Raw genomic sequence first — 15,516 nt, 5'->3', positions numbered from 1 at the left:
CTATGCTTTGGATTATGTATATTAAAGAGATAGTTCGGCTACATGGAATGCTAGTATCCATTATATCCAACAGGGATCCAAAGTTCACTTTAAGAATTTTTGAAATATTTGCATAAAGTTTTGCGTACTTGATTGAATTTCAGTATGATCTTTCATCTATAGACGGATGGTAAGTCAAAAAGTATTATTCAGATATTAAAAGATATGCTAAGTGCATGTGTGATTGATTCCAAGGAATCATGGGAAAAGAAAAGTATTTGCTTTTAGTAGAATTTTCCTACAATAACAGTTATCAATTGAGTAACAAGATGACTCAGTATGAAGCTTTATATAGGAGAAAATGTCGAACACCATTAAATTGGTTCGAGTTAAAAGATCGAAATCTTGTTGGCCAGATTTATTTAAAGAGGTTGATGATAAAGTAAAGATAATCTCAAGATGATATTTGATCGGCAAAAGTCTTATGCAGACTTGAAGTGAAAATAGATTGAATTCCATGAAGGTGATAAAGTTTTTCTTAAGGTATCGCCTTGGGAAAAAAATTGCGCCCAAAACGCAAAGGAAAACTAAGTCTAAGATTTATTAGACGTTATGAAAAATTAAAAAGAATTAGGCTGATGGATTATCCGTTAGCATTAACTCTGGAGGTAATTGAGATCTGAAGTTAGACAAAGTACACAATGTTTTTCATGTGTTGATGCTTATAAAGTATTGATTAGATCCTTCACATGTCATTGCATCATAAGAAATTGAGATATGACCAGATTTGATTTATGGAGAAGAATCAATTTGGATCTTAGCTCGAGAAATCAAAGAACTGCATAACAATACGATTTATCTAGTCAAAGTGATTTAGCAAAATCATAATGTTGAGGACGTTACTTGGGAAAGAGAGGATGATATCAAAATGTGTAGATATTTTTATATCAGGTTGAAGAATTGGATTAAACAAGTTCAAAATCTAATGATTTGCATGATCTTCACAAAATTCTCAAATTAAGGAGGAAAAATCGGAATTCAAGAAGTCGGCAAGACCAGAAGAAGTCTATAGTTAAGGCATGGGTACGTCTTACCAGTTCGTACAACGCTAAATTAAGGTTACGAATTTACAATGGAAAGTGCAATCCTTATAAAAGGGGAGTTAGGGTTTTCATAAAAAGTTTTAAAATTCGAGGACGAATTTTATTTAAGGAGAGGAGAATTGTAATACCCCAAAAATTTAGACAATGAAAAAAATGAAAATTTGGAAAGTTTGATGTTCAAAGTAGAAAATTGGGAAAAAGTTTAGGGAATTAAGTGATAATTTCCTAAAAAGAATTTTATTCCATAAATAGATAGTTTACTCTTGAGAGTGGAGTTTTATAGAGATCATATTTTTGGATTTGGAATTTAGTAAAGAAAATTAGAAAGGGTTAAAGTCGATAAGGAAATCGGTATTTCATATCGAATTGGAATTTTACAAAAAATTGAAAGATGTTATTAAATGGTTGGAACTATTATTTTAACATTATGATCAGAGAAATTTGGTATGGATATGTGCAATTTTTCATATCTAACTGAAATAGTGGAATTTAGTGACTAAAACACAATATTTGAAAATTCAAGGGGAATTTCGAAAATAAAAGTCAAATTAATTCATATTTGACTTTGTAATATGATAAGGATGAAGTGGATAGGTTTTATGGTAAATAGGAAGATTCATTAAGGGTGATTTGGTCTTATCTCAAGTGAATGAATATTTTATTCATTTAAAGTTAGATTAAATGTAAATTAAGATGAAATGTACCTAACATTTTATTTCACATGCTCATCTTCTTCTCCAAACAGATGTGGGTTCTCCTAAGGTAAGAGAAAGCTTCAATTCAATTTTCAAGCAATTTCCTGAGGATTTTGAGTATGTTGAAAATAGAAAATTATTATATGTGAAAAACGCTATCATTTGGTACCAAAATTGCATGATAATATTGTTAGTGTTCAAGTTCATCTTGAGTTGATGAAGGGGATGTTGATTTATTGTGTCTTATGGGTTATGAAGAGTTAAGTGATTTTAAAGAATTGGTTGTAAGAATTGATGAAGAACCTAAGGATGAGGTTCTAGAAAACAATTTATATTTTAAAATTAGCAGTGGGTTTGAAAATTCATCAGAAATTATATATAAATATTTTGGAGGTTATTTTTATATATTTGTATTCATATATCGATCTAGTTTTGTTTAAAACAAAAGGGGATCAATTTCAATGTGTATACAAAAAGATATGAATTTTTACCCAAGGTAAGGTAAGAAAAAAAATCATACTGCGGATTCTGCAAAACAGATTATGTTGGTCAACTTTGAAAATTCACCATAAATTGTACATAATGAATTAGAAGGATTTATTTATATGGATAGATTCATATTCGAGTCTAGTTTTCAACGGAAGAAACGTAATTGAATTCCAATGTGTATATCAATAAATAATATTGATTCTTTAAAGGTACAACAAATTGTCTCAATATGGAAATTTTAGAATTTAAGTGGAAAGAGATTAGAAGATGGAGAGTAATGTTTAAATGTTGAATATATTTTTGGATGCTTGGAATTGAGGTTAAATGGTAAGAGACCATTTTGAGTAAATTGGAAAAATTGGTTCCAATGTTAATAGGAATTATTAAGTATTGAGTATTTTGATAGAAAATGAGTTCAAGTGTATTATGGAGTTGTTATGAGATATGTTTATGTTAGTACAATACTAACATATGTATTATTATGAATTTGTGATTTATATAGATCAAGATTGATTTACGACTGAAGCAAGTCAAGTATAAAAGGGCTTATGATAAACAATAGTGAGACACATATTTTGGAAATTATAAAGTGTCAATGTGAGTGCATTTAATTATGTACATACATGTGGTAATAGTTAAAATAACATAATTTATAGATGTATGTATAGTGATTACCGAATGGCACTTTGTGTGCTAAAATGATATGTAAATCATAATGAGTGTATAGATTTCCAAATGGAGCATTGAGTGTGCTAAATGATAATGAAATCATATTGAAAATATGGATTTCCATATAGGGCATTTTATGTGCTAAAATGGTAAGGGAATCATACTGAGTGTATAGATTTCCATATGGAGCACTGAGTGTGCTAAATGATAAGGAAGTCATATTGAAAATATGGATTTCCATATAGGGCATTTTATGTGCTAAAATGGTAAGGGGATCATACTGAGGGTATATATTTCCATATGGAGCACGGAGTGTGCTAAATGATAAGGAAATCATATTGAAAATATGGATTTCCAGATAGGGGCATTTTATGTGCTAAAATGCTAAGGGAATCATAATGAGTGTATGGATTTCCAGCTAAAGCACTAAGGGTGCTACAAAGATAAGAAAATCATACTAATGATATGGATTTTCACATAGGGCATTTCATGTGCTAAAATGGTAACAAAATCATATTAATTATATGAATTTTTGAATAGGGCACTTCGTGTGCTAAAATGAAAGGGGAAGCATACTAAGTGTAGGATTTTCCATATAGAGCACTGAGAGTGCTAATATTAAAAGGGAATTACATGAATTGTATGAATTTCCTATAGAATGTATGGATTCCAATAATGATTGATAAATGAGGTTAATGGCAAGTATATTGGTAAAATAAGCTTACGAGCTTATGGAATAATGGCAAGTATATTGGTAAAATAAGCTTACGAGCTTATGGAATAATGGCAAGTATATTGGTAAAATAAGCTTACAAGCTTATGGAATAATGGCAAGTATATTGGTAAAATAAGCTTACGAGCTTATGGAATAAATGGTAAGTATGTTGGTAAAATAAACTTACGAGCTTATGGGATAAATCGTAAATTTATTGATAAGAAATATTACATTATTTTGATCATGGTAAAATATTGGATATGCAAATAACATGATTTTTTGGCATTTTGAATTTGACAGTGAGATTCATGCATGAATTGTATTGCACTGTTTATTGTTTTAATTGCATCACTAAGTTTATACCTAGTGTGTGATGATTTTCACGCGTAGGCAAAAAGCCAGTAGTGGAATAAAGAGTTCAAAGTGACATCAAGCATCGAGGAGTATATTTCAATATCATTAAGATATCCTATAATGGAATTTGACTTAGATAGTGGCATGTAATTAAAAATGTTCAATTTATTTTGTTGAACAAATTGGGAAACAAAATGGTAACCTTATAGTGAAGAAAGGTTAAGTTTTTATGAGTTTTATATATTCTTCGGAAATTACTGTAACAGTGCAACACATTTTAAGTTTGAAGTTTTTATGCATCGGTGCACTGTTCACGTCACTGTAGCAGTGTATTGATATATTATTCACTGTTCACAGTACTGTTCACTGTTCATATAAAATATTTTACCTTAAATTTGTTATAATGAAGCATAATTCATATGATATGATAATTTTGATAATATCATTTACCATTTTAAGAAAAGAAATTTTAAATCACTTTTGAAGAGGAAATGGTTTTCGAAATTCGGGTGACATCTATAATCTGTATAGGTATAATTATACGGGTTATGGGTGTCACAGAAAGAGTGCATTTTTCTGGGTTACAAGAAAGGTGTCAAAGGATTCAAGTTCTGGGATCCAATTGCGAAGAAAATTGTGATCAGTAGAGATGTTGTTTTTGATGAAAAACCCATGTTGCAGCAGAAGAAAAACATGACAGTGGTGGATTTCGAGCAGTTTCCAGTTGAGAAAACAAAAACTTCTCAATCGACTTCTGGTGGTTCCGCTACGGATGATTTACAGGATTATAGTCTTGCCAGAGACAAGGTGAGACGGACGAATATAAAGCCTCCGAACAGATTGGGTTTTGAAGACTTGGTCTCTTTTGCACTTACTGTTAGCAGTGATGATCCGATTACTTTTCATGATGCATTTACTAGTCAGGAAAACGACAAGTGGATGGCTACCATGGTTGAGGAGATAGAGTCTTTGAATCACAATCGTACATGGGAGTTAATTCGCCTTCCTGAGGGTAAGAAGTCGATTAGTAGCAGATGGGTGTATAAGAAGAAACCAGCAGTAACAGAAAAAGAGGGGGAGAAGTTCAAGGCTCGTTTGGTAGCAAAGGGTTTTTAACAGCAGAAAGAAGTTGATTATGATGAAATTTTCTCTCCTGTAGTCAGGCACACTTCAATCCGAGCAGTACTTACATTGATGGCTAGTTGGGATTTGCATTTAGAGCAGATGGATATTAAAACTGCTTTTTTTCATGGTGATTTAGAGGAGCAGATCTACATGCGGCAGCCTGAAGGTTTCACTCAACCTGGAAACGAGCATATAGTTTGCAGATTGAAGAAATCTTTGTATGGGTTGAAGCAGTCTTGACTCCTATATGATCAAGATTGGCTACAAACGATGTGAGAATAATTGTTGTGTCTATGTTAAGAGCCTTGATGATGGTTCTTTTATTTTTCTGTTACTGTATGTTGATGATATGTTAATTGCTGCGAAGAACATGAATGATGTTATCGGTTTGAAAACTTTATTGAGTCAGGAATTTGATATGAAAGATTTAGGTGCTGCAAAGAAAATTCTTGGAATGGAAATTTGTAGGGACAGAGACTCGAGGAAACTGTGGTTATCTCAACGGGGTTATGTTGAGAAAATGGTAGAAATGTTTGTGATGAGCAGCGTAAAACCAGTTAGCACTCCATTGGCGAATCACTTTAAGCTCTCATCAGAACATTGCCCTAAGACAGATAAGGAAGCTGAAGATATGGCAAAGGTTTCATATTCTAATGATGTTGGCTGCTTGATGTATGCAATGGTATGTACTCGTCCTGATTTAGCTCATGTTGTTAGTCAAGTTTGTAAGTACATGTCTAAACCTGGTAAGCAACAATGGGAAGCAGTCAAGTGGATCTTTCGGTACTTAAAGGGTACTGTGGGACATAGAATTGTTTTTGGTATTCAGCGAGATAATACTTTGGTTGTAGGATATGTGGATTCATACTATGTAGGTGACTTGGATAATAGAAGATCTACGACAGAGTATGTCTTTACTCTTGGTGGAGGGCCTATTTCTTGGAAGTCTATTGTTCAATCTGTTGTGGCAATATCTACAACTGAAGCTAAATACATGGAAGCGGCTGAAGCTGCAAAAGAAGCTTTATGGCTTACTGGTTTAGTGAAGGAGTTGAGTGTTCAGCAAGGTGGAGTTCAGTTGCTTTGTGACAATCAAAGTACTATTCACTTGGCTAAGAATCAGGTATATAGTGCTATAACTAAGCATATTGATGTGTGTTTTCACAAGATCAGAGAGTCGGTTGCATCTGGAGAGATTTTGTTTCAGAAGGTACATACTGATGAGAATGCCGCTGCTATGTTCACCAAGCCAGTTACGACAGACAAGTTCAGTCATTGCTTGGACTTGTTGAATGTTTCGAGTTGTTAAAGAAGTAAGGTAACCCAACCCACATTGAATGTTTCCTAAGGGGCAGGATATTCGCCAAAGTGGAGATTTGTAAGGTATGGCTCATAAATATATCGGTAAAGAGAATAGGTAAAAAGAAAGTCTCGTAGTGGGGGTTACGATTATGCGGGTTGGGGGTGAGAGGGCGCAGCCCCGCGGTACGATACATGGTTAATTTTGTAATTATGTATTAGAGTTTATTTATTATTGTAGACACTCATTTTCGTCAATTTTATTACATATACGTCTATATATTATATAGTTTTCAAATGGTTTTTGAATATATATATATATATAATATATAGTTTTGAAAACATGTTTGAAAACATTTATATATTATATAGTTTTTTTAAAAACATTTTGAAAATAAATATAATATATTGTTTTTTTTAAAACATTTTTGAATATATATATATATATATATATATATATATATTATACTTTTTTTAAAACATTTTGAAAAAATATATAATTTTTAAAAAACATTTTGAAAACATATATATTATATAGTTTTGAAATCATTTTGAAAACTTATATAATATATAGTTTTAAAAACATTTTTTTTAAACTATATAATTTTGAAAACACTTTTAAAAAAATTATAATATATATAATTTTAAAATACTTTTAAAAATATATATTATATAGATTTTTGAAAAATATTATATATATATATATATATATATATTATTTACTCTTTTTTTATTTTATTATTATTATTAATTTTATTTTTTATTTTCATTTTTTAGGGTCCAAATGGGGTTTAATCTGTCCAAGTCTAGGGTCTAATATTGGGCTTGATCTAGCCCGGTTAGGTTTAGGGCTTTTACAACCCTAACATCAGTCTTGTCACAACGCCGCATAGTAGGTTCCAGAAGCATGGAGCCAAGCAGTCAACGCCCAGCGCACATTCCGGCCGCACCAACGGGACTGAACCATCCTGAGGCGGCCGGTACCACGAACAGGAAGATCGGAACAAGCAACAACCCATATCCCGTTATTTTCGGGAGCCAAATAACCAACATCGGGGCTATAAAAAGCCCCCGGTAAGGCCAACGGAGAAAGGGGGAACCACACAGGAACGGTAAACCAAAGCCACACAGAGATATACACAAAATCCCATCACAGTAAACCAAAATACCAGCAACCAGACCACAACATCACCAAACAACGGCGAGAACAGAAAGCAGAATCATCGAAACAAAGCCACAAAAACACAGAGCAAAAATAACCAAACACAAACACACAAAAAAACAACATAAAGCCGAAGTATCAACCGAAAAACCACCGGAAGTCCAAAGGTTTGCCGGAGAGGGGTGAGAAACCGTAACTTTCAGACTAGATCTACTCTGATCTAGAGGTTTTTTCGTTGTTTTGAGGTCGGGTTTGGTATCGAGGAGGTTGGGAGAGTATTTGGTGATAGTTTAGCTTTTTCGACCACCGGCACGGTGGCGGCGACACGACGGATTGGCCACCGGGCGGTGGTTGGGTATCGTCTGGCTGGGAGCGTTTGAGAGAGTTGAGAGGGTGATATCTGAGGGAAATGGTGAGAATGAGTTGAGAGAAGATGTTTTTGGCTATTTATATAACAGGGACTATCTCACAATTAAGAGATAGTTTAATTCTCTCTGCAGTCCCCCAAGGTTTGAAGCGTAATTCGTTTCAGTCACTGTATATAATTTGGCCATTGGATTTTTAATTGATTCAATTCGGTCCCCATTTATATGTTACATTTTTTGCAATTTGATCCATAAATTCTTATTTTATTTTATTTATTATTATTATCATGCTTTTTAATTATTATTAGTATTTTTTCTCATATTGTTTTTATTTTTACTTTTAAAATATTTTTTTCTATTTAAAACTTCTTTATTATTTATTTATTTAATTTTTATTTTATTTAATTTAATTTTATTTCTTTGGTATAATTTTTATTATTATTATTATTTTCCTTTGGTTTATTTATTTTAGTACCATTATTTTATATATATATATATATATATATATTTATCTTTTCATTCTTATTTATTTATTCTTTCTATCTAACATTTTTTTGCCTTTTTCAGTAAAAATCTCAATTAATCAAAGGGTAAGCAATTCGAATCGAATTTTTAAATTTAAATTTAAATTCTCAAGTTTCGCAATTAAAGACAACCGAAAAATTAATTGGTACCGAAAGGGCGGTCCAAGGGTGCTAATCCTTCCTTGACCGTAATCGACTCCCGAACCCGACACATTTCTGGTACAACGCAGACCAGGTATGATGGTGTTCAACCCACCTAAATTCGTTTTAAAGTGGTCGGTGGCGACTCCTAATCCATTTTCCTAAGTCGAAGCCCAATTCCGGGGCCAAGCCGAAAGACGGTTCCGACAATTATAAATAGAGATGTAACCTAAACCTATGTGACATTGAATAAAACTTCTAGCGCCGCCTAGACACCGAGGACGTAAGCACATTGCTGAAGCTCGTTAAAATTCTCGTGTTCTTTCATTTTTCTATATCAGATTCTTCAACAGTAACGAGTCTTTGGCATCGAACGTCACGAGTCTTTGGCATCGAACGTCGATCTCCCTTCACCAAGATTTTCAGTTTCTCAATCGGCTGAAGCATTTAAAAAGAAAGGAATTGGTCTTGAAGATATAGTTTTACTCCTAGGTATATTTACTCTTTTCTTTTACTTCAACGTATACTTTAGTCATATATTAAAAGATCATAATATATATATATATATGTGCATGTAGGTGGCCACACAATAGGGTTTACACATTGCTCTTTCATTAAAGACTGGCTTTACAACTTCGGGGGCAGCGGGGAGGCAGATCCGACGATGGATCCGTCATTAGCTAAGCAGCTGAGATTAATCTGTCCGGAGAACTCAAAAGCCGACGCACCTGTGAGTCTTGACCAGAATCTCACCAGTACATTTGTTTTCGACAACTCCTTCTACAATCAAACAAAGAACCACAGAGGAATTCTTGCCATTGATCAAGCGTTAGCCTTGGACCCCTTGACCAGTAACATCGTCGCCAATTTAAGCACCGGCAATGACTTCCGTGCTAGGTTCGGACAGGCAATGGTTAATTTGGGAGCTGTAGTTCTTAATGATAAAAAATCGGAGATTAGGAAATCTTACCGCGCTGTTAAAAACAAACCCCGCTCCTCTTTCGGCCTTTTGGGTTGATTTTTTTTTTTACATAGATGTCCTTTTTGGTTTTCTTGGTCCTTGTTGTGTTTCAATGGTACGATTTTTTATATAAAAAACTCAAATAACATCACTGAATTCGATTTTTAATTAATTATATATTCTTTCCATGTCCATGTCTATCTGCAAATTCCTAACTTGATGCCACCCAAAATATATTATATAATTTTGCGTTTATCCTTAATTACATGTAATCCAATATATATATATATATATATATTATAACCACGTATCTAAATAATGGTTGTAGCAGGAAATTAGGGACGTTATGTGCAAAATGAATAAGAACATGGAGAAAAGGAAATTATCCAATCAGTTTCTTTCACCTTACAGCATCGCAAGAAAACATCAGTGACGGAGCCATATACACGAGAGAGGCCCATCCCCCACATTTTTTTGTATTATTCAACTTAAGTCCCTATATATTTGAATATAGTAAAATCGAGTCTTTACCCCCTTCATTTTTTTTGATTTATATACTTCTTAGACGCTTAATAATTTTTCCAATCAAAAACTAACTCCATCCCTACACACTAATATGTTTTATCTTCAAATTGTACTCTTGAATTTCTTTTGCTTAAACATGTTCTAAGCTCTTCAAAGCATTCAAAAGCTTGCCCCCCCCCAACCTTGGACTTATATAGTCATAATACATAAGAAGTGAGAAAGTCTTAGGTTGAATGCTAAATTTACTTGAGATAGGAATTCATCAAGTAATCTCAATGTTAAAAGAGGAATATTGTTCTCCTTAAAAGTTTTGAGTTCGAAGAGTTGCGTTTGTAGGGTATATGTTGTCAATATATTAAGAGAATTTTGAGCAAATACTATCTTGTAATCATCCTAAACTATTAAAAAAATTATGTGAGGTATAAATGGATAGCTACTAATTAAACTAAAATGAAACAAATTGATATAAAAACCGATATCAATATTTGCAAACAAATCCACGTTGTAGTAAGTTGATGATACGATTTCTTTAAAGATTCATGTCAAACGGTTTTGTAATGCAAATTTAATTCCTATGAGTTCAATATTAAACCTTTTGATATGTTAATGAAAGAAGACCCTAAAACCCAAAGTAACCCTACAATTTAAAGCCCCGTTGTGGGCCGAATCTAACACTATTATGCATGACCAAAACATGAGAGCCTGTTCATTAGTAGTTGGGGCCTCTGCTTATTTATGAAAGTAGAATTTACGTATGTCCGTCTCTACTTTCTTTATAATGCTGGAGTGTGATATTGTAAGTAAAAGATGGGTAAAAGTATAAGGTGACATCGACTAATTTGGTGCTGCTTTTTTACCAAATATCAAAGAGAAACAGCAATTTATTGGGCAGAGAGAAATTGGTGACGAGGTGAATGGGTCCAACTGAATCCAGCTGTAGAACAAAGAGAAATCGTAATGCCAATAATATGTAATGGAATCGGGTAGCTTCATTCAACCTCTGGGGCAAGTCTTCCCTACTCTATTTATTCTAACCCTCACCTTGTCACAAGGCTTCCCCAATTGCCCTCTTCCTTCCATACTTGTAAATTTATTAACATTTGAACCAGAGATTGGTATCAGATACCACACATGTCTAAGACAACAAATTATCTTATCATATTTCATTTCAAAATTCAGAATAAATATATATATAATGAACGTTGAATCTCTCATCCTCCTTCTGCTAAGCTAAAAAAACAAACTAAGAATAGGGTTTTACATTTCTTCCAGCTTTTTCATTTATTGACAATTAGGTTGCTACACAGAAACCCAACCTACCATTGTACGGGAATCACATAAAACTTTATTATATTCCACCAATATATACGTATATTTGTACATATCCAGCTTGGAGTATGATGATAATCTTTTAGAGTGGTGGCAACTTCTCATCTGTAAGACAAGAAATTATCTTATATTCCACTTGCATGTCGCTTTCTCATCTCTTTATTTTTCAATCACATTCATAGTGAAAAAGCAATTAGGATGACAAGTTGAGAGACAAAAACGGCAATGGTCTTGGTTGCGGTTCTCTTAAATGCTTACTTTTAGTTGTTTGATGTTGAGATTAAAATAAATATAAAGTTTTACTTATTTGATATATACAATAGACACCAAATCAGAATTTTGATGGAGGGTTAAATTAAATTTGTAAAAATAACATGTTTAAAGACGATCTTAAATGATAAAATAGACTATTGGCACATTGTGATTCCACCTGATAGTAAATCACCATAACTGATTCTAACGTTAAATTCTGCAACTTTTAGTTTTCAACTTGTAGTTGACAAGGATAATGACAGTTGCTTAGGTCACCGAAAGAGAGAACATAAGTCAATTAATAAGTAGTGTTTGTATCCATATCTAATTCCTAATAGCTTTAGAATGTGGTTTAAATTATATCCTATACAAAACCCTCTATTTCACAGATAATACAATGGTTATATACACAGGTTTACAATCTATATATATTATATATATATATATAATAAACATTTTGGATAAAGGAATCACATTAGTCTTTTTAATATATTTTTATAAAAATACATTTTTAATAAACATTGATGTGTCAACAAACACTCTAATCATCGTTATGATTCTGGCGAGTTTCAAATATTGTTGGAAAATATAATGTCCTATTTAATTTATCTTTTTTTTAATTTTAAAATCATCTCATTCAAAATGTCATATTAGAAAAGTCAGCAAATAACAACATTTATATTTTATTTTTATCCTTATATGTTTCATTCTTTTATATTTATCAAAACAAATTTATGAAATCTATCAAAATCACTTTTTTTTAGATAATTTTGTAAATTTTCTCTTTTATATAATGTGGTTGTTCTAAAGAGAATAGGTTTATGCTTAAAATATTGATGTTGTACAACTTAAAATATTGATGTTGTACAAATTTACATCTGTTGCTGTAACCCAAAAGAAAGAAGCAGAAGAAGATAAGGGACCTCTCGTGTTAGTTCGTTACTGCAGTAAATTAACACCAACAACCAATTCAGCCTTTGGTTCCCTTCATTAAATATGGTCTTAGCTGATCCCAACCCCTTTGCATTTATAAGCTTCTCCCTCCCATCCTCAAACCAAAAAAGTCCGACCTTTTTGCTTACCAAAAATGGCACTTGGTTCAGCGATCACTGCAGCACTGGTCTTTGTGTTGGCTTTTGCTAGGGTTCAAGTCTCAACTTGCCATGTCCTCGATGCCAACATCTCTTGTCTCGACTGCAAACATAATTATGACTTCTCAGGTTCTCTCTTCAGTTCCAACTCTTTTGACTTGTTTAAAATCTATCCATTTCTCCTTCTTAAATTTACTTGATTTTTAATTTGCAGGCATCAAAGTTGCAGTGAAGTGTGATAAAGTTAAGAAACTAGCCACTGCTACCACCGATGAAAATGGTGCTTTCAAAGTGGAGCTTCCGCCAACATCTGTGGACTGCCTCGCCAAGCTCCTCGGTGGACCGAACAACCTCTACGGTAAGAACAAGAACCTGGTGTCGAAGGTTGTGAAGGTGAGCCATGACGTGAATTCTTACACCATTTCCACTCCACTTGCTTTCTCAACTTCATGCCCTTTGGCTTCCATTGGTGCTAAATCTTGTGGAGTGGGTTCATCCAAGACCGTTGATCTGCCAGTTCCCCCGGAGTGGGGGCTTGCACCGTCCAGCTATTACGTTCCCTTCATCCCCATCATCGGTATACCTTGATACTTCTTTGCTGTAATAAGAGTAATTAATAACGTAAGTACTTGGGAGAAAGACTTGTTATATGTGTTTATATAGTTGATTGCCGTTATATATATATATAGTTTATGAGTGCAGACTGTTGTAAGATTTTAAGTAATTCCAATTAATTATGTGTATTTAAGAGTGGAGAGGTTGATGTAATCTTTGTTCCTTGTTTAATGTTAGCATATTGCAGTTTACACTATAAATTCATGGCTTTTTCACTAATTTTTATGCATTTTGGGGATTTCATTTTAAATTTATTTTTTAGAAAAAAATGTAAAGACTCTAAGCTTAGTGTTAATAAAGATTTAAACAATGCAAATCAATTAAATTTTTATTAAACAGCTCATTAATTGTTGTTTATATTATAATGATACTTTCACTGTCAGTTAGGTGTTTTAATAAACAACTCAAATCTCACACTATAATAATATTATGATAGGGAACCTTCAAAAACTCTGTAAATTAAAATCCTAATTAACATCCTTTAATCCCCAACATAGTTGCTACCACCACGGACTATTTGCCGGTTTCCTTCTTCATTTGCTATCCTTGCTGTTTCCCTTTGTTTTTCTCGTTTCCCGATCTGTTTTCCTTCTCTCTTTTCTCGAAAACATGTTTTCTCAATTAAGTTTTTTGCTTGAATTTTTTTATAATAGTGTTATTGCTATGTGTTCATTGGTCAGTTTTTTTAATGATTTTTTTAGTTTTCTAGGCTAAAATCCATAATAAAATATACTTTAAGTATTAAAATAAAATAAAAAGTTTAACGTATAAAGTGAAATATAAAAATTCATTAATTGACTGAATAGTTAAGGAAATTCATATTATATCATCTTATGACAATTCAAAACAAACATAACACAATATAAAAGAAATGTCGCTCTCTCAATCTAATGAGAGTGACTATCAGAATCTTTTTGAAGAAAAAAAGGATTGATTCATTATTAGATTACTATGTCCCATGCCAATTTGCAACTTGCAAGTCCCATTTCTCTCTGGAGTTGCGGGATGCTGCTGCTAAGAGATTAATTGTGCAACTCTTCCAAAGATTTTACCATCATTGATTTGTCTTTTTTACTTTATATATATATATAAACAAACACATGATTTTATGTTAAGAATACATACTTATAAAATTTTGGAGGAAAAAATTGATTATTAATAAAAAAAATATAATAAAAATACTTACAAGATATAATAATTTAAAATTTTCAGGAGGCTACTACCCAAACGTCCCCTTGATTATATATATAAGTTTGTTTACCTTCAAGACAAATCATTTGTCAATTCAATTCCGATTGATACAAAATGAACGTTTAATAAAATATAAAGTAATATAACAAGAATTTGAGTAAAATTAACATATATGTATGATAGAGGCGATTTTCCCGATATATCACCGGTGAACAGTATATTTCCCGATCTAACACCGGTCAGATTATATTTCCCGATCTAACACCCTTAGCAGTAAAACGCCCCCTGCACCGTGCTATACGATGATTTAGCGCCACGTGGGGTATAGTGCGCCCCCTGCACCGCGCTATACGGTGATCTGGCATACACGTGGGTATAACACAGCCCCTGCAGCGCGCTATACCTGGATATCTGACACGTGGGGTATAGCGCGGTGCAGGGGGCGCGCTATACCCCTAATTACCCCCCCTCACGTCCCCATCCTCCCTATAAATACCCCAATCCTCAATCTCTTTTATCACACCAAATTCTCTCAAATTCTCTAAATTTCTCTCTAATACTCTCTTTTCAAGGTATATTTTATAATATTTTTACTATTATATTTTTACTTTATTTAATATTTTACTAATATAATTCTTTTGCATATATATAATGGAAGGCAGTCTACTTCGCTTGGATGGAAATCATATATCTCTACACTTCGCTGATACGGTAACATTTTAACGTTTTAATTTAATTTAAATTATTAGTAATATTTAGTTATTTATTTAATGCATGATTATTAGATTAAGAATTAAATATCTCGACACTTTGCTGATACGGTAACATTTTAACGTTTTAATTTAATTTAAATTATTAGTAATAATTAGTTGATTCATTTAATGCATGATTATTAGATTAAGAATTAATTTTTGTAATTATTTATTTTTAGG

General features: G+C 32.6%; 2 protein-coding genes across 2 annotated transcripts; both read left to right on the top strand.

Moving 5' to 3' along the window:
• The first annotated feature begins 7,335 nt into the window (after positions 1-7,335).
• On the top strand, positions 7,336-9,638 carry LOC120210559 (peroxidase 60-like). The gene is made up of 2 exons (XM_039209268.1): positions 7,336-7,502; positions 9,266-9,638. The coding sequence occupies exons 1-2, from the start codon at positions 7,336-7,338 to the stop codon at positions 9,636-9,638; spliced, it is 540 nt and encodes a 179-aa protein (XP_039065199.1).
• Positions 9,639-12,750: 3,112 nt separating this feature from the next.
• Positions 12,751-13,382, top strand: LOC120210103. Its single transcript, XM_039208914.1, has 2 exons — positions 12,751-12,907; positions 12,993-13,382. Exons 1-2 carry the CDS (start codon positions 12,775-12,777, stop codon positions 13,364-13,366), a joined length of 507 nt encoding a protein of 168 aa, XP_039064845.1. The 5' UTR covers positions 12,751-12,774; the 3' UTR covers positions 13,367-13,382.
• The last annotated feature ends 2,134 nt before the right edge of the window (positions 13,383-15,516 follow it).

Source organism: Hibiscus syriacus, unplaced genomic scaffold, assembly GCF_006381635.1.
Source record: "Hibiscus syriacus cultivar Baekdansim isolate YM2019G1 unplaced genomic scaffold, ASM638163v2 tig00000715_pilon, whole genome shotgun sequence".
Taxonomy (NCBI): domain Eukaryota; kingdom Viridiplantae; phylum Streptophyta; class Magnoliopsida; order Malvales; family Malvaceae; genus Hibiscus; species Hibiscus syriacus.
Note: the sequence above shows the minus strand (reverse complement) of the source record. Positions and strands in the feature narration are given on the sequence as shown.

Bases quoted from the DNA above. Each gene is read 5' to 3' on its own strand.
- LOC120210559 (XM_039209268.1), top strand. From the start codon at position 7,336: ATGGAGCCAAGCAGTCAACGCCCAGCGCACATTCCGGCCGCACCAACG. The intron at 7,503-9,265 runs GTAAGGCCAACG...CTTCGGGGGCAG, and splicing joins GGGGCTATAAAAAGCCCCCG to CGGGGAGGCAGATCCGACGA.
- LOC120210103 (XM_039208914.1), top strand. From the start codon at position 12,775: ATGGCACTTGGTTCAGCGATCACTGCAGCACTGGTCTTTGTGTTGGCT. The intron at 12,908-12,992 runs GTTCTCTCTTCA...TTTAATTTGCAG, and splicing joins ACATAATTATGACTTCTCAG to GCATCAAAGTTGCAGTGAAG.